Here is a 27,587-nt window from a genome sequence, read left to right on the forward strand (position 1 = left end):
TGGTTTAAAAGTTTTGCGTAATCCTTAAGTTAATTGTTCAGCTTTTTTTTTTCCTTCTTAACAGGGTTATTTTAAATTTAAGCTCTTAACTCCAACCAGATTAAACTAAATTATTTTACGAACTTTAAAATATTAAAACTAATTTTAGCTACAATGGTTTTGTTTGTAAAACTAGTACTATTTTGGAGACTGTTTATAAACGGGTCATTTTATTGTAAGAAGACATTTTAATGAAGCAAACCAAAATATTAAACTAGATATACATGTATAACACTTATTTATAAAACTAAAACAATGTTATATTTATAAGAAGGTTGCCCTACACTTAAGCTAATCTAACCACTAAGTCATTTTAAAAAAATTTAAAAGAATCAGGTCAACTCATGCTAGTTTAGTAAAACTTTTCAGATTGTATATATATTGTTTATTGAACGATAAAAAAAAGCGCTCAAGAAGTTTGGTCAAAGGACCTGGTGTACAAAGGAACCTTTTGGTTACCGAGTCGTACACCACATGCTCATAAAATTTCTTACTAGCTATTAGATTTAATTTTTTATCATTTCAATAATTAAAATCTTTAGTAATAATACAATCAGTGCATTATTTTGTTTGAAATGGTTAAATGCAAAACTTAATGATGTTATTTTATTCGTTTTTTAAAACAAGTTGTATTTCCTTAAAACTTTTTTAAGTTGTTAAGTTTATTTTTAGATTTATAATTTTTCTAAATATTTCAGTTTTACCACAGATGTTCTTGTGTTAAAACTTTATTTCAACTAACGGCGTTTCACTGCTCTCAAAAAAATTTAAGAACAGATCTACGGAGTCTATAAAATATTAACACACATTAGTAAAAAAGCAGAAAAAGCACGTATAATTATGTATAGTGTTTATGTAGGTAGTAACTATAAATGAACTTTATGGTTTAAAAACAAAGTTTGGGATAAAAATATAAAATTATAGAATTGTCTACAAAAAATACAAATTTAATAAAAGTAGGCACTAACCTTAAAAAGCTCTAAGAATAGGCAAGTTTTTAAAAATGAAAATTAAATTGAGTTGTGCAGAAATGTTACGTCATAATAAATTTAACAAATTGGTCAATAATTTATACAGCTTGAAAACATGAAGTATTAAACTTGCAGTGTTTGTGATTGTAATGTGAGTGTTGTAAAATAAATTAGTACATAAGTAGACAGAGTTATTTAAAGTAGAATCGTCGGTTGTGGGGACAAATATTCGATAAATCTTGCCGCTTATTCAGAAGTAGGTCTTTATCTTCTGCGGCAATTACTGCTCTTTCTGTATTGCAAGTTGGGCAAATTCTACTTACTCCGTTGGATGCATGTTTGAGCTTTGAAACAATACTCCACTCCATGTTTGGCCATGTTTAGGTACGCTTAAATAACTCTGTCTACTTATGTACTAATTATTTCACAACACTCACATTACAATCACAAACACTTGCAAGTTTAATACTTCATGTTTTCAAGCTGTATAAATTATTGACCAATTTGTTAAATTTATTATGACGTAACATTTCTGCACAACTCAATTTAATTTTCATTTTTAAAAACTTGCCTATTCTTAGAGCTTTTTAAGGTTAGTGCCTACTTTTATTAAATTTGTATTTTTTGTAGACAATTCTATAATTTTATCCCAAACTTTGTTTTTAAACCTTAAGTTCATTTATAGTTACTACCTACATAATTATACATGCTTTTTTTCTAATGTGTGTTAATATTTTATAGACTCCGTAGATCTGTTCTTAAATTTATTTGAGAGCAGTGAAACGCCGTTAGTTGAAATAAAGTTTTAACACAAAAACATCTGTGGTATATATTCCGATAAGCTTAGCTTATCAGGATCTCCAGGATTTAACGCCTTTTAACGTTACAACTTATTTTAGTTTTATTTAGTTTTTTTACACTATTTCTTTGTTTTAAATTATTATAAACACATGCTGGATTATCTGCCTAAAAAATGTTAGCCCTTGTATAAAGTCATCTTCTTACTGTATGCTATAAAAGATTTTAGTTTTTATTTATCAAGTTAAAAGATTTTTTTTTGATAGTCAATTTTTCTAGTTATTAGTAAACAAAACAGTATAAACTGTATGTCCTGTACTTAGTTATTATAATGAACATGTTGAAATGAAGAATTTCATGTTTATTAAAATGCAAAGTTAGTAAGACGATTAAATTTAAAAAAGTTTTTTTTTTAATTGTAAATTTTCAAAATTGGAAACAAATAAAAGTTAGTAATTATTTAGTAGACACCGACAAGGTTGTATAAAATAGTTTCAAATTTAACTAAAAGGATACTCACAAAAAAAACACAAAGATAGTGTATTTTTTTGGGTAACCAAGTGCAAAATTGCAGCAATTAAGTTACCCATGAAAATATCTACCCAACTGGTCATTGCCACTAATAAATTTAATGTCATACTTTTTAGGATAGTAGCTGTAAAAAATAGGAAAAACAAAGTTAATATTAGATTTATTACACGTCAAGTAAAGGTTTAAATTTAACAACTTCATATTTTGTGAGATTTAAAAAATGAAAAAGCTTAAGCTTTACATAAACTTTTACTTTGTTCTATAAATGGATACTTCAATATCTTTTATTATTAACTGTTTCAAAGCTTTTCCTAAAATGAAAACTACTCGAGCGTAAAATCTAGTCTTAATGGTTTTTGTTTAATACTGGTCGGTGAACCAAAAACTTAAAGATTAAAACAAATATTTGTTTGAACTTATAAAGACTACTTTAAAAGATGTGTAAAATGTTTGTCAGAGCTTTTACTTTTTTGTAATTTAAATTTCAAAAAGTGCTATTAATGCAAAATACTTAAAAAATGAGTTACATTGTCACCAATCTAATAATTCTATACATAATTCATGTTATTATACAATGTTAGCTTGTATAAGATTTAATTATGACTACTCTAGTTTTTAATACTCCTGTAGGTATATATACAATAAGTATTCAAAACAATTAATTTAAAAATCTAAAAATAGTATTTTATATTTAAGATTTATAAAATTTATTTTTACATAGTTAATTGCTTTTAAAAATGAAGATGAATATAAACTAGTAACATATTTATTTGAACTACATAAGCCTGCGAATACTTGATAGCTAAGTAAAGATAGAACTAGTAATTTGTTTTTATACCGTCTACAATTAAGTTTATCTATTCGTTAATATAGTACTTAATAACCCTATCTAGAAACAATAACTGTATACTGTATAGTTATATTAAGCATGAACATCTAGGTAGGTGATATTAACTAATTATGAAAACTTATTAGTACTATATAAATCAGGGTTTCCCAAAGTGGGCAGTACCAGCCCCCTGGGAGCGATTTTAGTAAGTTGGAGGGGCAATAATTAGTAAAGGGGCGAAAGGGGGTACGATTTTAAAGTTTGAAAACTTACACTAGATATTCTTGAGTCGCAGATAAAGAGCAAAAAAAAAAAGTCTTAGGTATTTTAAATAGTAGTTTTGTTGGAGGGGGCAAACGCCTTTTTAATTTCTTTATCTGTTTTAGTGGGTTTTAATAAACAAACTTCCACAGCTAGGAGGTGGTATATGCAGGATCTTCTAGATTTACGACAATGTCTACACCATTGACAAAAAAAAATAATTTAGTCTTCAACTAATAAATTTTATAGATTATCCACAAATAAAAAACTAGAGTGGCATGAATCATGCAGAGTCAGTAATGACATTCTAGTAGTTCGTGAATATTCTGACGAGCAATATAAATTGTTAGATACAAAAAACAAACATCTGGTCGACTGCAACTTTGACACCGTCAGAGTGGGTTTCGCTTTTGCTCACTACTTTAACCGGCTTTGGGTTGTTGGCGGGTGCGAGCCAGCTTACGATTGGTGTTACGACTAACTCAACACAGTTGAAATATGGGATCCAGACACAATCACTCAGTACTTGTCACCGATGAAAATGTCGCAAGCAAGGTTCGGTCATAAATACGTCGTTTACAACGGCAAGGTGTTCGTGTTCGGTGGGATCGGAGAAAATGGAGTTTTTTGAACACCGTTGAGAATTGAAATGTACTCACCGGAAACCAACAAGTTTGTCGCCAGAACCAGTTTCGCTTTTTACAGGGTCGCAAACCTCCTCTACGTCATTTGCAGACTGTCCTAATACGGTCCAATTTTATCCATGGAAGTCTACAACCTCGACACAAACGTTTGGACCAACGGAGTTGAATAACCTGTAGCTGCAAAGGTATTACATAGTGTGCTGTTAACAATCATGTTTGCGAATGATTATTTTGATTTATGAAATTTTGGAAACAAATGAGGTGTACAAGTATATTTTAGTTGACTGTTGAACATAAGCTAATTCTTCCAATTTTTTTTAACAATATTTCGATATCGAAAGGTTCTTCGTGCACCAGGCCCAAATATTTGAGCGTTTTTTTTTATCATTCAATAAACTTTAGTATAGTAATAGATATGAATATTTTACCTATATGAAATGTTTATTTCAATTAACTTTTGCTCTTATATACTTTTTTTTAACTTAAAAGTTTTTCGAAATACTGTGGCCTGCAAATATATTTTTAGTCTATCCCGTAATGAAATTTACAGTAGATTTAGTACGTTACTTACAAATATTAAACAATTTGTTTTAATAAAATATTATCAAGTATTTTTATGTTATATATTGAGATCTGATTACTAGAGATGTTTGTCGTTGGTATTCTATTAATTAATAATATGTTATATTATCTTACAAAAGTGTTGTTTTTTCTATGGTGATAAATATTGTTAACTAGAAATGAAGGATAATTTTTTTTATTAAAATATTAATTATATTCGTAATATAATGTTATCGTTTATTATTATATCTTAGGTAATTTATAACTTCGTCTCTTTAGAATCATAAAATATGGGAATAATATGTGGTATAAAACAAACTACGTTTCGTACTCAGTTTATAGATGATATATTTTCCACGGGACGGGTCTAAATTGCACGAGGGCACAAAATTGCACAAAGATAATTTTTCACAAAGAGTCAATTTTGCACGGATGGTCATTTTTGCACGAGAGAAAAAAAAAACTGAAAAAATATATATATATATAAAACAGAAAAAATTAAACTAGAAGATATATAATTAAAAGAACAAAAAAGTTACTGACCGAGGGTAAGGGTTAGGGGTAACAGTGATGGTAATAATATAAAAAAACTATTAATAATTAAAAAATAAAAAAGATACCGACCGATGGTAAATGTTAAGGGTAACAGTGATAGTAAAAAAAAATTAAATTAATAAAAAAATAAAACAAAAATATTAAGTTACTGACCAAGGGTAAGGGTTGACAGTGGTAGTACAAAAAAATAAAAAAAATTATAAAAAAACTAAACTCTTGCAAAAATGTCTCCGTGCAAAACTGTCTGTTCGTACAAAAGTGTCTTCGTGCAATTTTATCCCCTCGTGCAAAAGTTGTCTTCGTGCAATTTTGTACGCTGGTGCAAATCTTACAGCTACCCATTTTCCACAGTTATATAAGTAATTTTAGTACCATTTCCTAAATTGAGATATAGCAGTCAGTGCCCTATATTGGATTTCTGCTTATTTATATATTTTTATTAGATAGGGAAATCATTTAAAATTAGTCCAAAAGTCATCTTTCTTGCTGTTAACCTATTTGTGCTAATGAAATTTGAATTTTATTTTCAAGTTTTATTTAGATATTTAAACAAAATTAAAGAATAGAAACTTAAAAAACAATACTAACTATTTAATATCAAACGAGACTTTATTAATTAATAAACACTATGATTTGTTGAATGGAAGGAACTAAAACAAAAAAGGTTTATAATAATTAAACTAACATTCCTTTTTAACATTCTATCTTAAACAGAAACCAAAAAAAAATTAAAACATTTTGACGATAGTGAAATGAAACAGTTTAGTACAGATAAATATCAAAAAGTATAATCTACTCAATATAGTCGAGATCTTCAGGTATTCCGAACTGCTTGTCAATTTGCTTCTCGTCGATTGGAAACTTTTTCTTTATCCACGATTTCAATTGGAACAAATTATCTGTCCACTTGTTTGCTGCCTCTTTTGATTCTTCGATTTCCGAAGCTAGAAATGTTTTGTTAGCTTGCAAGCTTTTTTGACAGGCATGAATGTTAAATTAACATGGTTTAAATTTCTATCAACAGTTTTTCAGAATTTGTTCCTAAACTTTCACTAAACGTAAAGTATCTATCACAACAAATACAAAAAATTTAATTTATGAGAAAATTTTTGCTATATTACAAACATAATTTAACTTCAATTAAAAAACACAAAAAAATCCAAGTATTAGTAAAACAAAAAAAAAAAGCACTTTTTATTACTTCATAATATTTAGTAACGGAAATATGATTGTATAAACCAAATAAATAATTACAGTAATGAACTTATTTGAAAAATATAGGGTTAATTAACAGGGTTGCCACTTATATCGGAGCAAAAAATCTGTCTGATTTACATTAAACTAGCTGGAGTTTATAAGAACATTGGAAATAAGTTGAAAGATGAAAAAACTAAAAAATTTCTGTTTAACTAGTTAAACTACTTATTTAATCAATTACAAAAGTCAAAGTACTTTAAAGTGTAATTTTTAAGAAAACAAATTAAATTCAAAAAAAATTGCGCAACTTTTAGGAAATAAAAACAAACTACCCTGTTGTGTGGCAACCCTGAAGTAAGATAACAAATACTAGTTTAAATAATTAATTAGAAAACCTAAAAATAATCTTCTTAAATGAGTAAAAGCAAAATTATATGATATTAAGTTTTATATATATACTTTTTTTTTAATTATTTGATGTAAACACCATACCAATTTTATCTAATAATTCTGGATCATTGTCTTTAAGTGATTCAAGTTCAATTGTAGCTTTTTCATGTTTTTCAGTGAGCTGTTTCAATTCTTGTAACACTTGTCTTCTGTGGTCCTTTGTTATTAAAAAGAAAAGCAAACATTAATATGAACTTTTTGGAAAGTACAACATACTAAAACATACTAACTAAAGTAAATAAAATTAAGTATGAATATTTAAAGTTAAACGTTAAGCTTTGATTTTTTATTTGCTTATTAATTAGTTTTTTTTTAACTATCATTAAATCTATTGACTTGATCTTTAAAAATTTTGTTTAATAAGGATAATAAAGAAAAAAAATATATTGCAAACTCATAAAATTAGATTATCGTTTAAAACTGATGAGCAATAATCTTAGAATTATCTATTTTAAATTAAATAGTAGAACTTTATTTTAACAGAAATACTTTAAAAAAGCATATCTCAAAATATTCTGTATCTGAAATGTGTAACATTAGTTGATAAAATATCATTGCTGCTTTATTGAAAACTCAATGGTTATGGCAACTTATATTAATACAAGAAGTAATTCTTGTATATTAATACAAGAAACTTATACTTATAAAATAGGTAATTCTAAAAGATAACTTATTTTACGAAGTTTTGGCTAAACAAATAAACACTACTCAGCATGAGTCAATAACAATAACATAAACTTTATTTCATTAGTTTTATAACAAAAAGTTCAGTAATTGTGTACACAACTTTTTAACAAAAAACTTAGTGTTTAAAATGCAGTTTTTTCAACTATTTTTGTTAGCTTTATAAATTGCTGTTCAACGTTTGTTAGACACAAAAAGATAAATTAATTAAAATGAACATAAACCGTATTAACAGTACAGGAATTTATATAATATATATCTTTTACTTAGCTTTATCGTTAGAATTTTTTTTTTTATTTTAGCAAAAAATAATATTATAAAACATGAATGATATTAAATACTAACATTCTCAACTCTAACTGCTTGTGCTGCCTTAATGTTCTTCTCTACCGATGCTAATTTTTTCTCATATTCAGCCAGCTTTTCCTGCATTGCGTTCATCCGGTTATTTCTGGTGTTGATAGCAGTACTAGGAAAGGCCCAGTAGTAAGAACTGGTGCCAACTTTCTCACAAACAACCATGTCATCGTCCACAAGACCTTTCAGTACGTCCTTTACAGACATAGGGGCTAAAATTATTATATGGTAAAAATCTACTCAAAATAAAATATCTAGTTAAAAACTCTATTTTTATCTAAAAACAGTCGTATAATATAAACTAAGTTTAAAAACTCAATCAAATCAATTTATAACTAAGGTAAATGCTTTTTGATACTTCAGAATCTTCATTTTTTTATTTGTCCTTTTTCAAAGATTTATGTTGATATAATTATGATTTAATTAAAAATTAGTTCAATTTATTTAAAGATGATTAACTAAACTTTATAGGATTTCGTAAAACTGTGCATTTTTAATATACAGCGAAACACCATTACTTATGGCGTTTCGCTGTATATTAAATTTTTACTAACCAACCCTTTAATATCACTCTATTTCAATTTAATAAAAAAAAATTACCTAATCTTGACTATACATCATTTGTTCATATTATATACATATATATATATATATATATATATATATATATGTCTTCTAAACTCTATTTTTATTTTTTTGTTTGTAAATAAAATTTTGAAAAGGATGATGGCAGAAAAAAATATATATATTATATAGACTAAAATACACTGGAGAACACAAAAACATCCAAAATATAAAAGAAAATGTAAAACTAGTATGACTCATTAGTTCACAAACATGATAATGATAGAGTTTAGAACAGGGATTCCCAAAGTAGGCCAAGTGGCCCCCTTGGGGGCCATGACAAATACTCAGGGGCCACGAGCAGCAAAGGGGTAAGAGGGGAGCCATGAGGTCATAATTTGAAACTTAAACTAGATATTCTCGAGTTGCAGATGAAGAGCAAAAAAAAGGTTATAGGTGTTTTTTTTATGGTAGTTTTTGAGTAATCTTGTTGAAGGGGGCCATGGCTTTTTTTATTTCTGTAAAGGGTTGGGATTGCAAAAAAGTTTGGGAAACCCTGTTCTAGAATAATCTAGGTTAACCTTTGGTTTCTAAAAGGATTTTATAATAAAAATATATTGATTTTTTTTAGTAAAAACGTAAAAAGAAAACAAACAAAGATATTAAAAAACTTTAACTTAATCAAATTATTTTTTTTTGCTTAAACAAAAATTTAAGTCATGTATATGTAAAAATTATAAAAAAAAAAAAAATTTGAGGTAAAAAACAGTTTCATATCCAAAATGTTAGATTTTAGGTAAATGTTGATTAAAAACTTATTAGTGAAATAAAACTAAAAATTTTAAACAACAAATCAATTGTAAGTTAATTCAAATTTGCAATTTTTTTAGAATTAAAAAGTAAATGTTTTTCGAAAAAAACTAAATTCAATGTTTTTAAAAATTAGACAACATTTTCTTTTTCTTTTTTATACTAATGCAAATGATTTTGCAACCAAGTTTGCTTTATAAATTAAAATACCAATTCATTATCAAAATAAAATATATTTTAATAAACCTTTTTGTGACTGATAAATTGTAAAGTCTTCATAGTGAAAACAGCTGCTTTAATAAACTATATATATATAATTAGTTAAAACCAGAGTTTCCCAATGTAAGCCATATGGCCTGACCATAAGCTGCAAATGGGCCAAAGAGGGGGGCATGAGTAGTAAAGGAGCCAAAGAGGATCTATGAGGCCACAATTTAAAACTTTCACTAGATATTCTGAAGTTGAGGTAAAAAGCAAAAAAAGGTCTTGGTTGCTTTTATGGGTAGTTTTAAAACTTACACTAAACAAGGACTAAGGGGGCCATAAGGCCATAATTTGAAAGTTATCTTTCTTATAATGAACATATGCCCAAAAAACAAAAATATAAAAATAGATATATAAAATTATTTTAGTTATATAATTGTTTATAGTACATAAAATCAACAAGAATAATAATTATTCAGAATAGTAAATCAAAACAAAAGTGATAAAACATAAGTTTTTTCACCAAAAATAAATAAGACAACCGTAAACAGTAACAGTTATTTTAAGAAAAATAGTTGCCTATTACACTTTTACCAGGCTTCTATTAAAAATCATTAAAGTAAAGATTACCATTCAATCATAATTGATTTTTTTAAATTAGTAATATTAAAAAAAAATTAAGCTTAATGATCATTACAGTTTTTAAAATTGGGTTTAGCTTTTAAAACCCATTTCAAAAATTTACTAATTACAAAAAGCAATATTTTTATACCTTTTTTTATTTGGCAAATATTAAAATAAGTTAAGCTCAATTTTTTTTTTTTATTTACTGAAAGTTATTAGTTTTAAGGCTCCTACTAAAATTCTAAAACTCACTTATTCCTTTTTGTTTAGGAGCTATTTTCTCTAATTCTTTTAAGTGAAAAAATTCTTTTTTCTCGTAAAAAATTTCCATCATTCTCTTTCTCTTTTCATCTAAACTCAAACCACGCTTTTTTGACTGCAAAAAAAAATATCTAAAATAATACAAGTAGTATTATAAATAAGTTTAGTGAGGTTCACAAAATACAGTAACAAGATATTTTAATTATTTCATAAAACACTTAAGAGACAATACAATAAAATGCAACTAATAATTTAAATATGACTCTATCAAAATTTTTAATACTTGACCTTTAATGCATGAGTAAAAGTCCTAGATATACAAACCAAAAAGGCCTGACCATGTTTTAGCAACTTTAAGGCTTAATTTATTTAACACAAAACTTATTTATGAACACCTAGCGAGATTACTTCATGATACTAAGAAATATCAGTTTACAAAAAATTGTAGTTTAATGAGCAATAAACCTAAGACTAAAAACAAAAAATATATTATATAAAAAACAATAGTTTAAATAGTCTGAGACCTCTGTTTTTTGCTTAGTGTTTACTATTTTAAATACTATTTTTAATAAAGTTATTTTTAACTTCTAACATGTTACAAAAAATGCAAACAAATTTTAAACTTGATTAAAAATTTTACTAAATTAAATTTAATTTCAGTTTTAAAACATGCAAAAAAAAAAGTGATAATTTTCTTAACTTTTTAAGTATTTTTAATCAAACCCAAAATTTAGTAATTATCATTAAAAACTCTTAAAAAGCTAAATAAATTTAGTCCTATACAAGTAAAAAAAAACAACTTCAAGAAATTCATTTAAACAATATTAGATTTTTAAATTTTATAGTTGAACATGAAAACTTTTTTCTCCTTTAGATAGTAAAACGCTAAATTTTATCCACATAAACAAAAATTTTACGTTTGTAAACTGTAAGAGTGTTAACAAAAAAACTAAAATTGACCTTTTTAAATGCAAAACCTTTAGTTTTAAACAATTTTTCAATTTATAGAATAATTCATAAAAAAGTAAAGTTCTTGCATTTGAAAAGGTTCATCTAAAATTAGAGTTATAAACCTAAATTATCTATAGAGTGCATCCTAGCTTATGCAGTTACTTGCTTATCCCACCAGTTTCAGTCAAGAATATAATTTGATAAAATAAGAAAAAACTTAAAATCAATATAAATTAAATTGTTTAGGTGTAATTTATTTTCATTAACTTAGTTTTAGATATAAAAAATTTAAGCTTAGTTTTTATTTTGCTTTGTTTTAACTGATTGGTTTGTTAAAAAATGAAAATAAATAACATTATCATATAATTTAGTGTCTGTTTTTGTATAAGCGTTGCGTAATATAAAAAAGGTATATTTTTTGAAGAAAACTAATGCTTTGTTCTAATCTGACCTAAGGCTAATTTAGCAATAATTTTAAAAAAAGCTTGTCCAACATGGCCAAATTAGCAAGGAAGCACTGCACTTTTAAAAAAATATTTGTTGCCACTCTTTGAAGCCAAAAAACAGTCTGAGTTTAATAAACCATCTTTAATCTAATAAGCATTATGAACAATAGTATACCAGGGTTGCCATTAGTTTTAGAGAAATTTCTTCCAGGTCTTCTGAATTTCTTCCAAGTTTTTGAAAGTACACACTTTTAACTCTATTTTTAGTTTAAAGTTTAAGGTTAAAAACAGTATTAAGTGGGTCACTTGTGCACAAAGACACTTTTGTACGTGCAGACAATTTTGCATGGAGACATTTTTGCACGGGTTGATTTTTTTTTTTAATTATTTTTTTTACTAATTAATTTTTTTTTTTAATTATCACTGTTACCCTTGGTTGGTAACTTTTTTTTAATTAATTATTTTTCTTATTTTTTTTTACTATCACAGTTACCCCTTACCCTCGGTAAATATCTTTTTATCTTTCTAATTAATTATTGTTTTTTTTTTCTAATAATTTTTATTAGTTATTATTTTATTTTCATTATTACTATCACTGTTACCCCTAACCCTTACCCTTGGTCAGTAACTTTTTTTTTCTTTTATTAATTTATCTTTTAGTTTTTTTTCTGTATTTTTTTATATTTATTTTTCTATTTTTTTTACTATCGTGCAAAAATGTAACTAGGGCAAAATTGACCGTTGGTGTAAAATTGTTTTTGTGAAATTTTGTGCCCTCTTACAAATTGTCTTTGTGTGAAACTATCTTCAAGCAATTTTGTTCTAGTGCAATTTAGTCTCCTTGTGCAATTTAGTAATCTTGTGCAATTTTGACCCGTTCCTGTCTTAAGTAGTATAATAACATTGAAAAGATAGTGTAAAGCTACTTTAAATGTGTTTTTTAATAAAAAAAAATGATGATGACAAAAAAAATTATTGTTATGATTGATTTTTGGTGTTAAATCAACATTTCACTACTTAACATGTAAAAATTGTTTAAGACTACAGGTTTTTTAGCCTAAATTGTCATATTTAAGGTTTTGTGACAACCCTGGTATGCATTTAATCTATTTTAGTGTAAACATTAAAAACTTTTAAGTTTAGTAAATTAAGTATATATGTATGTTTAACTTTTGACCATCTAAAAGAAAATCAACAATTTTTAGTGGTCATGCAGTTATGAAGATAAGTAAATCTTTAATAGCATTTTTAGTAAGTAAAATAGTTTAAATTACCTACTGTGAACAAAAATTTATCAGCAACTTACTATGCACACTTTATTCAGTGATACACTGTGCTGTGCACGAATGAAACATACTTGGGTAGGAGTTAAGTTTTTTTGATCTGTTAAAATTACTGACTGGATCAACTTGAAACCAAAAAATTTTATATTTTCTAAAGTACGGACACTCATTTACATAACTATATATGCAGTAAATTTGGAAAAACTGTCCACTGACAAAAAGTATTTTAAAAAACTAGTCTGAGTTTGAGGAAAAAAATTAAACTAGTCTGATTATTGCATTATAACCCAGATAATGTCCCAACAAGACATTAAAGGGTATCCTTGTGTGCAAATCAACAACTGAAATGCTTTTTTATGCACTAGGTCCTAGGACCAAATATTTTGAGTGTTTTTTTTTTGTACAATAATTTATATATATACAAAAAAAATTTTATTTAAACTGAACAGATAAACCAGCTCAAGTTGGCCTGCTTTAAGTTATCCTTAGTTTTGCTTAAATAAAACTAACCTGAGTGTGTGACAACCTATATATATAATTCAATCAAAATATATATATAAAATTTATAGGTTACACTTTTACTACATAATAAAACTAGCTATTTATTAGCAGAACACAAAATTTTATTTTTTCTAAAGCTTAATAAGAACTTTGTAAAATTTATTTGACTTTATTTTTATTAAATAATCTAATTATAACATAAGTACAATACTTATATATAATAAAAAATATTTGAAGACAACAAACCATTTTATTCAAATTGTTGTGTTCAGAATAGTAAGAGTTAGCTCATATGTTATCACAAGTACTTGCATTAATACTGTGTTTAGCATTTAAAAACAAATTTTTGTGCTAAAACAAAGTGTCTTAAATATTTTTGTCTTCGAAGACATATCAGTGAAAAACTTTTAGTTTATTTGTTTTACATATATAAATTGTTTATTGGACAAAAAAAAAAAACAAAGCATGCTCAAAAAACACATTAGTGAAAAAAACCATCTCGGTCATCGAGCGCACAGCAAACTTATAATTGATTTTAATAATATCAATTTTTAATCCCAATTATTAATTTTATAATAAATGATACCGATTATTAAAAGATATTTTTTTAAGAATTTATTGAATTCAGTAAAACAAAAAAAAACTGTAAAAAATCACAACAGATTATAATATTGTTATAGAATGATTAGAGAATATAACTATTATAGAATAAAAATTAGCTTGATTAAAATACATCTTATTCTTAACTTAAGCTCACTTATTACTATTAACTACATTTTTATTTAAGCAATGTTTACTTTGAAAATCAACTAGAAAAAAATAGAAAGCTATCAACAGATAATTTTATTATTATTTGTGTTGTTCTTTGATTTTGAAACTTAAGTAAAAAATTAAAAATTTGTCACAAATTCAATCTTTATATAATAATTTAACTTATTTAGTTTTTGGGTAAAACTTTGTTTTAACTATAAGTTTTTATATAAAGCATTCGTGGGGGATTTCAAATTTTCATAGCTATTGCATCCACAAAATTGTTTAAATTTTCAATAGTTACGTCACGACTAAAATGAGCTACGTTAAAATGCACCTCAACTTTTAGCTCACTTTATTAACTACATTTTTGCTCAATCAATTTTTACTTTGAAAATTAACTAGAAGAAAAAAGAAAGCTACATACAGCTTTTAATATTATTGTTGTTATATTGATTTTAAAACTTAACTAAAGTTTAAACTTTACCTTAAACTCAATCTTAATATTAAAATTTAATTTGTATAGTTTTTTAAGTAAAAATTTTGAGTAAAAACTTGTTTTTATTTTAATTTAATTGTTTAAATGCTATTTTTCATGACTGTCACATACCTTTTCAGATTTATTTTAGCACTGACGAGGTCTTTGACCGAAACTTAGTTTGTAAAATAAATTCATTATTTCTCCTCCAGTAGCTGAGATCTCTCTGTTTGTTTTCTTAAAACCAAAACATATAGTAACAAACTATAGTATTTATATTTACTTATAAATTTAGCAAACTAACAGCCTTTTAAAAAATCAATTCACCTCTAGCTTGTGCTTTTTAAAAATTTTAGTTTGAAAAAAATTAGTTTTTTTTTGTCTTGCCTATGAAAAATAAGTAGTATGTTCACTAAAAATTTAGTCAAATTAATGTTTAATTTTACTTTTAATTTGCAAGTTAGGTTTCTTTTCTTACTAACTTTCTAGTGTTTGTAAAATGACGATTTCTAAACGTTAAGAACGATGAAAAAAATTAACAAAAAGTCATTGTATACTTTTATAAAACAAGAAGTTCAATAAGTATAAGTAAAAAGTGTTTACTTTTTATTAACTATTTAAATTTTTTTTTAAAGAAGTTTGCGGTGTTTGTTTTAAATTAAAACACGAATAAAAACTTAGAAATTGCACATTATTTTAATATTTGATTATCTAGTTTGTTTAAAAACATTAAAAAAAAATAGCTTACTTTCTTATAGCGTGCAAGCATATACATACATACTTTAAAAAAAATTAAACACAAATTATAAGTTTAACGATTGTATGTGAAAATACTAGCAAATCTAAATTTCAAACGACACGTTTATTATAATGTGTTTATTTATTTCTATATCTTGAAAAGTTTCAAAATTTAATTATAATTCAGTTAACTAAAAACAACAATATAAGGTAATTAATTCAATCTATATTGACTTATGTTATGTATGTTATGTAGTATATCTCAAAAGGTTACCCAGGTTTTCGACTTAAAAACAACTAATTTGGTTTATCTAAAGTTTACTGAGTATCTAGATTCTAGTGTTACAAATATTTGAATAGTATTGTAAAAATTAAAAAAGTAGTGTTGTATATCTTGATTAAAAAACCTATAAGAAATTCAATAAAATGTCATATTCTATTTAAGAAATAGAATAAATTAGTTTTAAATTGATCTTATTCCACATAATTAGAATTTACAGTTTAGATCTTAATATTTTAAACAAAATGTTCCATTTTGTAAAATTTTGGTATTTGTTAGTCTCAGTACTTTTATATTGAAGTTTTGAAACGTAACCTCTTGACGTAAAAAATTGACGAGTCGCACATTTTGTTCTTAACAATAAATATACAAAATAATTTATACTAAATATAAGCATAGCTCAGGGGTCGGTAGGCATATGGTGGTGAAAATATAACCGGGCCTAAAAAACTAAATTCTAGATTTTATTGTTCATTTTCATAGCAAGCTTCAAAATTTTCAAGTGTATGAGTTATATCTTTCGTTTTTGTTGTAAAACATTGTGACTAAGTTATACGCTACTATCAGTTTATTGTTGTACTAGTTAAACATTCAAACATATGTCGTAACTCATAATTCATAGTTTTGCTCAATGTTAAAATCTACTAATTTGAAGAAATAAAAAATTAAATGATTAATATCATATAATGCAATAGGTAATCAAGTTATGGTTTAAAAAATATTTAACAAAAAACAAAAATTACTTTTGTTAAATATTAAGTTTTTATTTTTGATTACGTTTTTTTTCTAAGATTTATATAGATTTTTTTGTCAAGTAGTAGCTAGTTAGTTTAAACAATACAATAAATAATAACAAAATCTAATCTTACAAGATTAAATTACATTTTTTAGTAGCCAATTTATCGGGACAAAATTTAACATTAATAGAACTAGTCGACTTTTAAAGTACTTTTAAAGTTTGAGTTTGAAGTCATTTAATTCTTTAATAAAATAAAACTAATAGGATCAACAGAAACAAAGTTAAAAAATAATGTTTTGTAGTGAAAAAATATAAAAGTAAACTGAAACATACAAAATTTAAGTTTTTAAAGCTCATTTTATAATTTGGATATTCAAAAAATTAAAATATATCTTAGTACACCTTTTTTTAAGCAATACTTGTAAAAGTTTCCTATGATACAATGATGAAGGAAACCACTGTGTAAAAAGTATAAGTTACAAAAATAAAGACATAAAATTGATCATTGCTTTTTTTACTACAACATTTTTTTTATGTTTATTTTTTTTTGTTTCTCATTAGTAAGCTAAAATTAATGTTTAATGTAATTCCAAGTTTACCTTAATTTTTTAAAAGATTATGACTATACGATAGTAAAATATTCAAAATAGAAAAAATGTTTTTAAGTATTTAAGGTTCCTAAGTATTAAAAATTAGAAAATAAACTAAAGTAGACCGGCGTTCTAATTAATCAAACTTAATAAGTAGTGTGTAAATTTTATTAAAAAAAAGAGTACTTCAGCTTTTTCCATTACTGATTCTAAATGAAAAAATTTAAAAAAATTGTTTGAATTAATTATAAAATAATGTTTGCTTAAACTTATGTTTATAAAACAGAATAGCTTCATAAAGGTGTAATAATCAAAATGCAAAAGTTAAGTATTTAAAACTTTTTGTACTAAAATGCAGTGTTTTCTTTTTTATTAGTTACCTGTGCATAGTTCGCATTAAAGTTTAAAAAATAACTTAAATAACTTATTAAAAAATAAATTAAACTGTAAAATATATAATTAACTAGCACTATTTTAATCTTGTATTTTTTCTAAGTACTTAGAAGGTTTTTGTGTAGTTTAAGTATGAACTTCACTTAAATAAAACTAAAAAATATTAGTTAATATTTTTATTTAGTAGAAAACACGCTTTCAAAATAAATCAAATAAGAAAACTGAAAATATTATAAAAATAAATGCTTGAATGCTAAATAGTTTTTACGTTGCAACATATAAAAGCAATTTTTTTTTTTTGATTTTCAGATTGTGGTTTATTTGTTAGCTTTACGTATTTTTAAATTTTAGTATCTCATTAAATATTATAAAAATAATCAATTTGCATTCTTACATCACTTTCCGTAAATAAAGCGCTCACAGTGACTATAAAAAGTAGTATGTATAATAAAGCAAACCATTAAAAACATAAAACTAGTATTAGTTACTAGCTTTTACACTTTGAACTTTTAGTTCTATTAAGTTTACTTTAAAGCTAAAATATAAACGCAATTAAAACTTTACTTTTACTTATAAATATTTTCAGTGAAAAATTTGTTACGAATTCGCTTATAAAAGTTAAAAATAAATAATAATGATTTAAAAATTTACAAAAGTAAAATGTTGAATGTAAAGCCTGTAGGCTTTATCAAGCAGATAAATCTAACATCATCGTAATTTGGTTCATCAACAATATTAGTTTAAATTGACAGCCGCTATTTGTTTTTGTTGTTTGGCTTTGCTTCATCATCGCACCTTGATTACATTCATTGTAACATACCGTTGAGCTTTTTAGTACGATCGATTGCGATGTTTTTTTGTACTACTATCTCTCCTTCGGTTTGAAATTTTCTTCATCTAGAAGTTAAAAAAAGCATTTTATAGCTAAAACAAAGATGAAGAAGTTTTTATTTTATACTTTCACAAAACCAACTGAGTTAATTTTTAACTTCAAAAAAAGTATTAATGTCAAACCGTATATATCAAGTTTTTCCTTCAGTAGTTATAAGGCAGCCTGGTTGTATGCTGACTGGGTTGAGTTGGGGAAAAACCTGTTTTTGTTGTAGTTCAGATCGTTGCCATGGTAAATCGTCGCTGCGGCCGCGCTGACGGCTTCGCTACCCATCGAACTGATGTTGTTTTCAGAGTAGAACCTGTTGCCGAACATCTGAGAACCGCGGCAAGTGCTCGATTGATCCGACGGATCCTGAATGTACCCCTGAGCTGGCTGGGACGCGGAGTTGAAAGCTGGTCCTGGTGCTGTTGAACTGGCGCGGGAGCTCGCTCCGTCAAAAGGACTGCTCACTGACAAGTTGGAAGCTCTCGGAGAGCAACTTTTGTGACCCGTGTGCCCGTAAAACTCGTTTTTTGCAGCAAACTGCGTCGAGTGTCTGAACCCGTTACCGTTCGAAGACGGAAACTTTTGATAAAAGTCTAAAGCTTGCTGGTTATTATAAACGCTACTTGCTTCGTTTGAAGTCTTTTGATTTGGAGACAAGTTTTGAGTTTTTGACAATGGTGAATTATTGTAGAAACTCGGATAGTCTGATGATCGGTATTTTTCTATGTGCTTGTCACTTGACTGTCTTGAGTTCAGTTGTTTGCCAGATATAGAGGTCATTCCGATTTCATGCGTAGCGTTTGGGCTCATTTGAATCGTGTTCGACCGGGAACTTTTAGTGGAAAGAGTTGGTGATGGTTGTTTGTTTAATGACCCGTCTTCAGCTAAATTTGTCTTTGCTTGATTTTGGTTGTTCTTGGCCATATGAGTCATCCAGTGAGTGTAGTTTGGAAACATGTTTTGTTTAGACACTAAGGAGGAATAAGGATTGTTTGGCTTTTCGCCTTGTCCGTTCATAAAGTTTGCAGACATATTAGGCTTGTTGTAGATTGCCTTATCAAAACTTGAGCTTATTTGTTCGGGCTTGTTTAAAACTTTGCTTTCTTCTTTATGCTTCTGCTGATCGCAGTCTTGGTGGCTGAGCACGTTATTAACTTGCTTCAAATTTCCTTCGATGCTCAGCTTAACGTTTCCTGCGTACTTTCCTTCGTCAATTACCAAGTTGGAAGGCGAGTCGCTTTGCAGGAAGCCGTCGTCGACTTTGTTGCAGTTGACGGCCGAAGGTGAGCTTTTTATTTCCATCGAAAACTGGATGTCAGGGTTTTCGCGGTCTGAAGCGTTGCGCTTCTCGTTTTCGCTCACTTCCTTGCAGCTGTTGCTCGGACTGGACGTTGATTTCACCACTTCCTCGTTTTCGCTGCTCTTCGTGCTCTGGTCCATCTTCGACTCGTTACAGCTCGTCGCGGCCGGTTTCGCCTGCATTTTCAGTTGGCGCCTGAGTTTCGCTCTTCGATTCTGGAACCAAACCTAAAATATTAGTTTTCGATAAAAGCTTGTTTGGATTGATTATTATCGAAATCTCTAAACAGTTTTAAAATGATAGAAGTTATTATTTAGCTTTGAAAACTAAAATAGTAACTTTTATTAAATTTATTCTGCTTACTTGTAATCAAACTGGACTAAACTTTGAAGCTAATACAGCCTTTACTAGTAACACGTTTATAGATTGCTTTTAAAGCTTTGACCTTTTTAAACTACGGTCAAAAACTTGTATTGTATAAGGCTATTAATTAATTTTTACAAGAGTAATGAAATTATTTTTTCTGCAAGGTGTAATACAACAATAAGGTAATTGGAGTAATGCGGAAAGTCAATAATGTGCAACAAATCCGACCGTTTTTAACAAGCCGATTTTCGTATTAGCCTAAAAACGCAATTTTGTTTTGTAATCTACTTTTTTAGCATTGGACGCCTTTCATCGTTACACGGAAGAACTTTTAACGCACCGCTGACTTGCATAATTACAATTACCTTTAATAGAAATACACTTTTTAGTTTACACGAACAGAAAAAAAACTGACTCATCAAAGGTGACGGCCCTTATAGACGGAAAGACCAGCACGAAAGTATATGATGATTTTATTTTTAAATCACGTAAAAACATTTAAGCTTTTGGCTGCGAGCTCTTTACGAGCGTAAACTTGAACAATGACTTTTTTGTATCCGCACTGTTTTCTTTGCGTTTCGCCAGTCGAATACCTGTTGCCTTTCCGCCGCTATCAGCCCCTCGCTTCATTTCTTCAAGTATTAACAAAATTGGCCGCTCTCATGATAATGATACTGTTGCTCTCTCGACTTGGAAGCTTTCCAGCGAAAAGGCAACGAGACCGGACGGAAAAACGCGAGCATTCGACTTAATTAAGTTCGGGTCGACGCAACGGTTTCTTGCTTGTTGAGAGCATATGATGAATGATAGCTTTTTTTCAACCGCAGCAGGTTTTCGTGTAATAAACTACTAAAATAGCGCTGTAATTTATGAGATCTGGAACATTTACATTTTTTCGGTTGTTTGTTAATGTGTTGTTCGAGTTTAAAAATGTTAATTTTGTTTCTTTGAAAACACATTAACGTCAAGCTAAACTATTGCAGAGCTAAAGTATACATTTCTAGTAGTAAGCAATTGTTTTGCTACTCAACATAAAATAACCTAAAATTCAACACAAACTAGCAGTGTATGCTATTGCAAGTGCTAATGCATATCAGAATAACCAGCCTGTGTGAGAAACATTTCTACCGTATTTACATTCTGTCTACTTAATTCGCTTTAACTCGGTAAGCCCTTCGCTCAATCGAATTGAAAATTCAAAGTGCGCTTCAACCCGATTACGGATGGGGCAGACGACAAGTTGTCTGTCAACGAAATATTTACAAGATATTCGATTTCGACTTGATCGCGGCGTAAGCTTGCAGCATTGAAAAAAGGCTTACCCGTCTAATCTAACAAGAGTAAAGTGAATTCAGTGCGAATGGCTAAGGCCGCGCGTAGCCTTTACTGCTTACATATGTCGTAAAACAGGCTAAATGTTGTTTTGTTTGTCTTTAAAGACTAAGTATGGTAACAATATTGCTGGTAGGCTACTTTTTACTTTGAAAGTGCCAGTCAAGGACTAAAAAAAAAAAAGAAACTTATTAACATATCAGTAATGTTAATTAATTGAGTGCTAAACACATTTAATTTGATTAGCCCACCAGCGGCATTTTACGCTTTTAGTTTTAACCGCGCTTAAAAGCTTTGGTGACTTAATAGTATAATTTTTTAGTACTTTAAGTGTATTAAAAATTTCTTATAGCTAGTTATAGCCTAATAACTCTTTTTAAATTTTGTAAAATTAATTACAAAACAAGCGAAAAAGTTTAACTAAAATTTTTTTTGCTATAAAAATTATACTACCAGCTCGTGATTTAGTATTACATAAAAGTTATGCGAATAATCTATTATAAAACTGTCTTAAACATTTACATGTATATCTAAATTGTAAATCGTAAGCTTTCTTTGAGCCTATAAATATCGAAGTTAAACTAAATTTTAAGCAAAGCAATACTTGTCTTGAAAATAATTAACAATAAAAGAAATTATGATCTTCTTCAAACTAGCCTAATTCCTTCCTGGTAAACAAAATGGCGCCATAATCTTACAAATAATAAAAACTTACAAACATAACTTCTACTAGACTGTCTGTATTTTTTATCAAAACACTCCGTCAATCAAAATGAACTTAAGCAAAAAAGTTTAAGAAATATTTACATCTGAAGTACTTTTACTTATTGGTACTATCGATGCAAAATTATCTAAATAAAAAATGCTTCTAGTTATACCAATTGTTTTACTAAATTTTTTTTAGTTAAATTTAAATTATAAATAAAAACTTTAAAAGCAATCTAAAATATATTTTATGAATTAGAAATGAATAAGCACAGTGGGTAAGTTTTATCGAGAGCACCATTAGTTTAATTAAAAACAAACATTGGTATTGCTATTTTTGTAACTAAATTTTAGAGGACATATTCTTTTCAAGAAATGAATGTCATTTCTGATTTTTTTATTAAGTAGATTATTAAATGTAAAATTTTCTAAATTTTTAAAGATTAGTTTATCAAAAGTTTACTGAGGACAAATTGTAAATCTATAAACGTTTTGAATTTATGTAATATGCAATAAATTTGTAGATTTTACAAAACTATCTTTTAATTTTTCTGTTATTGATGCAATAGAAAAATCACAAATAAAAAATTGACTTTGTCCTGGACTGATTCAAGCATTTTTAATTAATTCTGGTCGGATTTAAAAAAATTAAGTTTAAAGTTTTTAAAACACATCAAAAAACTGTTACTAATTTTTTTTAACTGAGGTTAAAGTTTTGACAAAACTATTCAATTGTTTTTCTATCTACTTAACCAGTAACTAAACTGTTTTTATTTGTCATCATAACAACACATTGTTTTGCACAGCCAGTTTGTAAACAAAATCGCGATGCGCACACAACATCGCTTTGATTTTCTCGCTATTTATTTGTGTTCACTTTGTTTACACCTCACACACGCAGCTGCCCGTCGACCGGTGTTTGATGCGAAGACACATCGGTGCTTCAGACCCTCTCCTGCCCCTCTGTCCCCAACGTCGGCGCATTCAAAGGCCCATTCCATTTGAAGTTGCGCCCCGCAGCAAGTCGAGCGTGCACGCACAGCATGTTTACGTTTTGAACGAGGGGCGCGGCCGTTGGAGCAGAAAGTCGGGTAAACACAGTTGAGTGCCCCGACCGGTTGACCCCTGTGACTGATGCGTTCGGCCTTAGGAAGATTACGCGAGAGCTCAAAGCTAACGCGCTTATTCCCGCTCGTTACGGTAATCCCGGTTTTCGGTGTTCGGGGTGTCACGCGAAGTGCAAAAGTCTGGTAATTGCCGGCCGGTTATTGAAAATTCGCATGGTCGTCTGGTAATAAGCCTGGTGTTTGGATTACAATATGACTTTATTAGGGTAGTGCAAGGGCATTTTCGCAGAACAAAAACATTTACGACTTCTAATTAAATAAGACAGCTTACAACTTTCTCAAACATAGGACTAAAAGTCCATTTGTTATATTTTACTGACAAAAGTTTACGCTACTTTATCTTACATCTACATGAATGCTTAGTATAAACTTAGTCTACTTGGTTTTTAACAACTAGGCAACTACAGCTTTTTAAAAAATAACATGTTAACCAATAATTTTATTAGAAATTACTGGCTAGATATTTTTAAACTAACAAAACAGAAAATTGGGAAATTAAAAGAAACATAAAAAAAATTTCTAAGAAAACAGAAGATATTAATTGGCAAGTTAGAACTAATAATTACGTCAAAAGCTATCCCGCAATGTTCTAATTTTATTTTTATACTTTATAAACATTTAAACTTAGTCTTTACAAATCTAGTCTGTATTTTTTCCTTAGTTAAAAGTAACATTTCTTATAAGTGACAAGATACAAATTTATATTACAAAGATCTAGACGTTCCATGAGTATTAAAAGTAACATGCAGTATTATTTTGTTTTCTGAAATTTTTATACTAAGTTAGATATTAAATAATTAGACAGTTTATTTTAATTAAGTTTATTTAAAAATTTTATGTATTAAAAGACTTGTATGCTGTTTTCCTAATTTGTGGAAGACTTCTAAATTTTAAGTTAAGTGAAAACTTAGTCTTAAAAAGTAATAAATTAGACTCATTGCGTCTAATAATGTTTAATTTCGTAACATTTTGTATATTTTAAAGACCCTTTATTTGTCATATTAGTATGAAATTATTTATAACTTATTAATTAAAAAAATTAAAACAACAATAGAATCTAGTAGTTATCTAAAACTTATATTCTATGAAATAAAAATACTATGAATAGTCCGATATAATTAGGAAGTTTAATACTGTTACAGTTTACTGATAAAACAATATAATCACCTGAATTCTTGCTTCAATCAAGTCAAGTCTCAATGCAAGTGCCTCCCTCATGAAAATGTCAGGGTAGTGAGTCGCGTGAAAGGCACGTTCCAGCTCCTCGAGCTGCCACTGGCTGTAGTTTGCCCTCGCCCGCCTCTGCTTCGTGTTTTTACTGTCGTCTGTCAATGCAAACGACTGTTAGTCGAACTACCTTTGCCAACTTATTTTTGTTTTGTATATATGTGAAAGGCAGTACAAAAAGTAAAAAAGCATTTAAGTGTGTAATACTAAACAGCGGTATTTGTTAAACATAAATAAAGTATAATCAAAAGTGTTTAATTTTTTTTTAGGAAATATTATGAGACATAAATAAAAAGTTAAACAAAAATAGTTTCAGTATATACTAAAATTGAGCAGCAGTAATTAAAAAATATATTTTTTTTGTTAAATTAATTTCAATTACTTACTAAAGTTCTACCATATTATGTTTAGATAAAAAATAAAACTTCTAATATTTCTAATTAGTACATTGTTGAAAACCATATTTAAACTGTTAAGTATTACTAGAGCAGATAAAACCTGACTTTTAAAGTAGTTTTAGTGTTAATAAGTTGTTTAATAAGGTATAAAACTTTAAGTTAGTTTTGTTTTAACTTAAAATAACTTGTATTTAAAGTTAAGTTTAAAGTAAGTGCCTCATTTAATTTAAGGTACACTTAATGCAATAATGTAGTTAACATTCATTCTAAATCTTTATATGAAACAATTATATATAAAATACATATTTTAAACTTTTTTCTTCTGAGTAAACAGAATCATGTAATAAAGTTTTTTTGTTGTTGTTTTTATTGTTGTTACGGATTTAAATAAAGTTTTTTTTTATTTGTCAATTTGAAGAAAGACTTAAGTTATAACAGCTACTTATGATAAATAAAATTTGATTTTCAAAAAGTAAAATATTTCCATTTTAACTAGACTCTACTTTTAAGCGTTAATTGCTTGTTGGCTTCGTAAATTTCGATGATTCAGCTTGAATGTATTAACAACGCAAACAAAACGAGCGATTAGATGCTAACTCGTTTTAAGAGGAACTAATCAAGACTGCAACTCTACTCATTACTAGCAGTTTTGTAACACACACGAAGAGAAATATTAATGGATGAAGAGGCACACTTTAAGATATACCTGTAAAACCTTGTTTTACTTTTGAATACCTGTTTAAAAGCTTAATTTCTTAGTGTTAAATAGCCAAAATAGTTAATGACAGCTACACAGTTTAGTTGTCTAAATTTTCTTAATTTGATATTTACGTGCATAAAAAAGATAGTTTGTAGTATGACATGCTTATTTTTGTATAAATTTTCTTATTGTAAGAAAATAGAGAGCTTTTGAGTCTTTTATTTTTGTATGTAATTTTTTAAATTATAGTTTTGTCAGATTATTACCTTAATGGTATATGTTTTTTAGTGTTTAAGCAATAGTTGAAAAAAAAAATAATAAATTGTACATGTACATGCTTTTTTATTCAAACTAACAGTCGTTTTTTATGTAATTCCTAACTAATTGTGTTAAAATAAACTTATTATATACTTTAATTTTTTAATTCTAAACTAAATTAGTGAGAATGTTACAACAGCGGAAAACGCTTTTAAATTGAATTAAGATTCTATTTGGTAACTACTGAGTATAAATTGACTTATGTTTTATAATCAGAAGTTAATAACTAACCAAGCCTTAATTTTTATAATTTTCTATGATTAATAACTTTGAATTCCTTATTTTGAGTGTAAGTCTTTATAATACTAGGTATGAATCTTTTTTAATATATATCAGTTACGTAAGTTTTTATGTGAAAAATAGGTAGTTTGAGGTATTAAAAAGTTTTTTAGTTTTAAATTAGACTTTAGTTTATAACTCTATGTATTTATTTATCAATCAACTTTTTATGTATTTTTTTAATTGGTTTAATTTACAAAATACTTATAAGTAAGTTATTTTTTTTAGTACATTTACAAAAGCTATAGTAAAAAAAAACGACGTTGTATTATTTTTTTTACAATCTCATTTTAAAGTTTTTAAACAATTTTAATTTTTATGCCGACAATTATATTTCAAAAGTTAAAACTTTCTTATAGTCTTTATTTTATTTTATTTTTTGCATAAATTATACAAAGCGCTTACTAGTAATATTGTTTATAAAACTCAAAAATATTTTAAGGTACTCATTTATGTATAAAAGTTTAAAAAAAACAAAAAAAAAAAACTTTTAACAAAAATTTACGACAAAAACTTTCTTTGTAAACAAATAAAAAGCCATTTTTGAAAAATTGTTTGATTATTAAATCAAAATGTGTTTAAATAATTTGTCAATATCTATCCTTTCTCAACTTTAAGTTTAGCACTAAAAAAAAGCTACGATAGGTTTGTACTTAGCTTGAATATTGAACAGTTAATCTATGCCACTATCTAATTATATTACACCTCCGTTGCTAAAGTACTTTTATATATGTCTTCAAACTTTGTACTAACCATAGTGTGAGTAGTCGTGGCCGTTAGGAGCGGCGTGGGCGCCAATCCCTCCAAATCCCGCCGCCTGCGACGCCATCATCAGCGCTTGCTTGCATGGATCCGTGGCTGTGTAGGGCGGGAAAAGTCCCCCGGCCCCGTTCGCCACCCCGGCCATTTCGTTGTACGAGCTGTACAGGGCCGCTGCAGCCCGGTTCGCCGCGGCCGCTCCCAGTTGCTGGTTGCTCGTAGCCATGAGGTTTTGCTGGGGGTAGTAGTTGTGGTGAGTGTTGGACGGGTGACCCGCGCTGTTGCTGCCCTGCGGGGATATTGGGAATCCCCGGTGGGAGTAGAAGTTGTTCGGGTAACCGTGGGCTATCATCGAGTGAGAGCCACCGTCTACGCCAGGCACAAGTGAGTTGGATTGTCGGTATGGGTTGTACATTGCTATGCTTTTTATAAAATTGCACTGTAAGTTTTTAAAGATTTCTTATATTTTATAAAAACTTAAGTTTTTCTTTACAAAGTTTTTTGTATTTTTATTACGTTTATACTATGACTGACGAAATTAGTAACAGCAACATTTTTATCTTTACATTACTTAGCGACTTTTTCGCAACTGACTAAGCATAAAACATTTTTGTTATAGCACAGGTTTTTTTGGAAAAGTTTAAAATCAACGAATAAAATTATAATCCTTTTTTCAAAAAGTTTGTATTGATTAGTACTGGACGTAC

At 27.7% G+C, this 27,587-nt stretch overlaps 2 protein-coding genes across 2 annotated transcripts; both read right to left on the reverse strand.

Moving 5' to 3' along the window:
- Positions 1-5,981: 5,981 nt before the first annotated feature.
- On the reverse strand, positions 5,982-13,809 carry LOC145838355 (meiotic nuclear division protein 1 homolog). Its single transcript, XM_082945931.1, has 5 exons — positions 13,768-13,809; positions 10,332-10,455; positions 7,866-8,089; positions 6,879-6,993; positions 5,982-6,133 (listed from the first exon to the last, which is right to left on the reverse strand). The coding sequence occupies exons 1-5, from the start codon at positions 13,768-13,770 to the stop codon at positions 5,982-5,984; spliced, it is 618 nt and encodes a 205-aa protein (XP_082802057.1). The 5' UTR covers positions 13,771-13,809.
- Positions 13,810-18,082: 4,273 nt separating this feature from the next.
- On the reverse strand, positions 18,083-27,311 carry LOC145838127 (uncharacterized). Its single transcript, XM_082945673.1, has 4 exons — positions 26,875-27,311; positions 24,367-24,524; positions 18,504-19,896; positions 18,083-18,386 (listed from the first exon to the last, which is right to left on the reverse strand). The coding sequence occupies exons 1-3, from the start codon at positions 27,293-27,295 to the stop codon at positions 18,532-18,534; spliced, it is 1,944 nt and encodes a 647-aa protein (XP_082801799.1). The 5' UTR covers positions 27,296-27,311; the 3' UTR covers positions 18,083-18,386; positions 18,504-18,531.
- Positions 27,312-27,587: the final 276 nt, after the last annotated feature.

The sequence above is a fragment of the Thalia democratica genome, chromosome 6, assembly GCF_965202585.1.
Source record: "Thalia democratica chromosome 6, ktThaDemo2.hap1.1, whole genome shotgun sequence".
Classification (NCBI taxonomy): domain Eukaryota; kingdom Metazoa; phylum Chordata; class Thaliacea; order Salpida; family Salpidae; genus Thalia; species Thalia democratica.

Bases quoted from the DNA above. Each gene is read 5' to 3' on its own strand.
- LOC145838355 (XM_082945931.1), bottom strand. The intron at 8,090-10,331 runs GTGAGTTTTAGA...TAATAATTTTAG, and splicing joins TCCTAAACAAAAAGGAATAA to CCCCTATGTCTGTAAAGGAC. The intron at 6,994-7,865 runs GTTAGTATTTAA...TTAATAACAAAG, and splicing joins AAGCAGTTAGAGTTGAGAAT to GACCACAGAAGACAAGTGTT.
- LOC145838127 (XM_082945673.1), bottom strand. From the start codon at position 27,295: ATGTACAACCCATACCGACAATCCAACTCACTTGTGCCTGGCGTAGAC. The intron at 24,525-26,874 runs GTTAGTACAAAG...TTGCATTGACAG, and splicing joins CCACGACTACTCACACTATG to ACGACAGTAAAAACACGAAG. The intron at 19,897-24,366 runs GTGATTATATTG...CTAATATTTTAG, and splicing joins TGATTGAAGCAAGAATTCAG to GTTTGGTTCCAGAATCGAAG.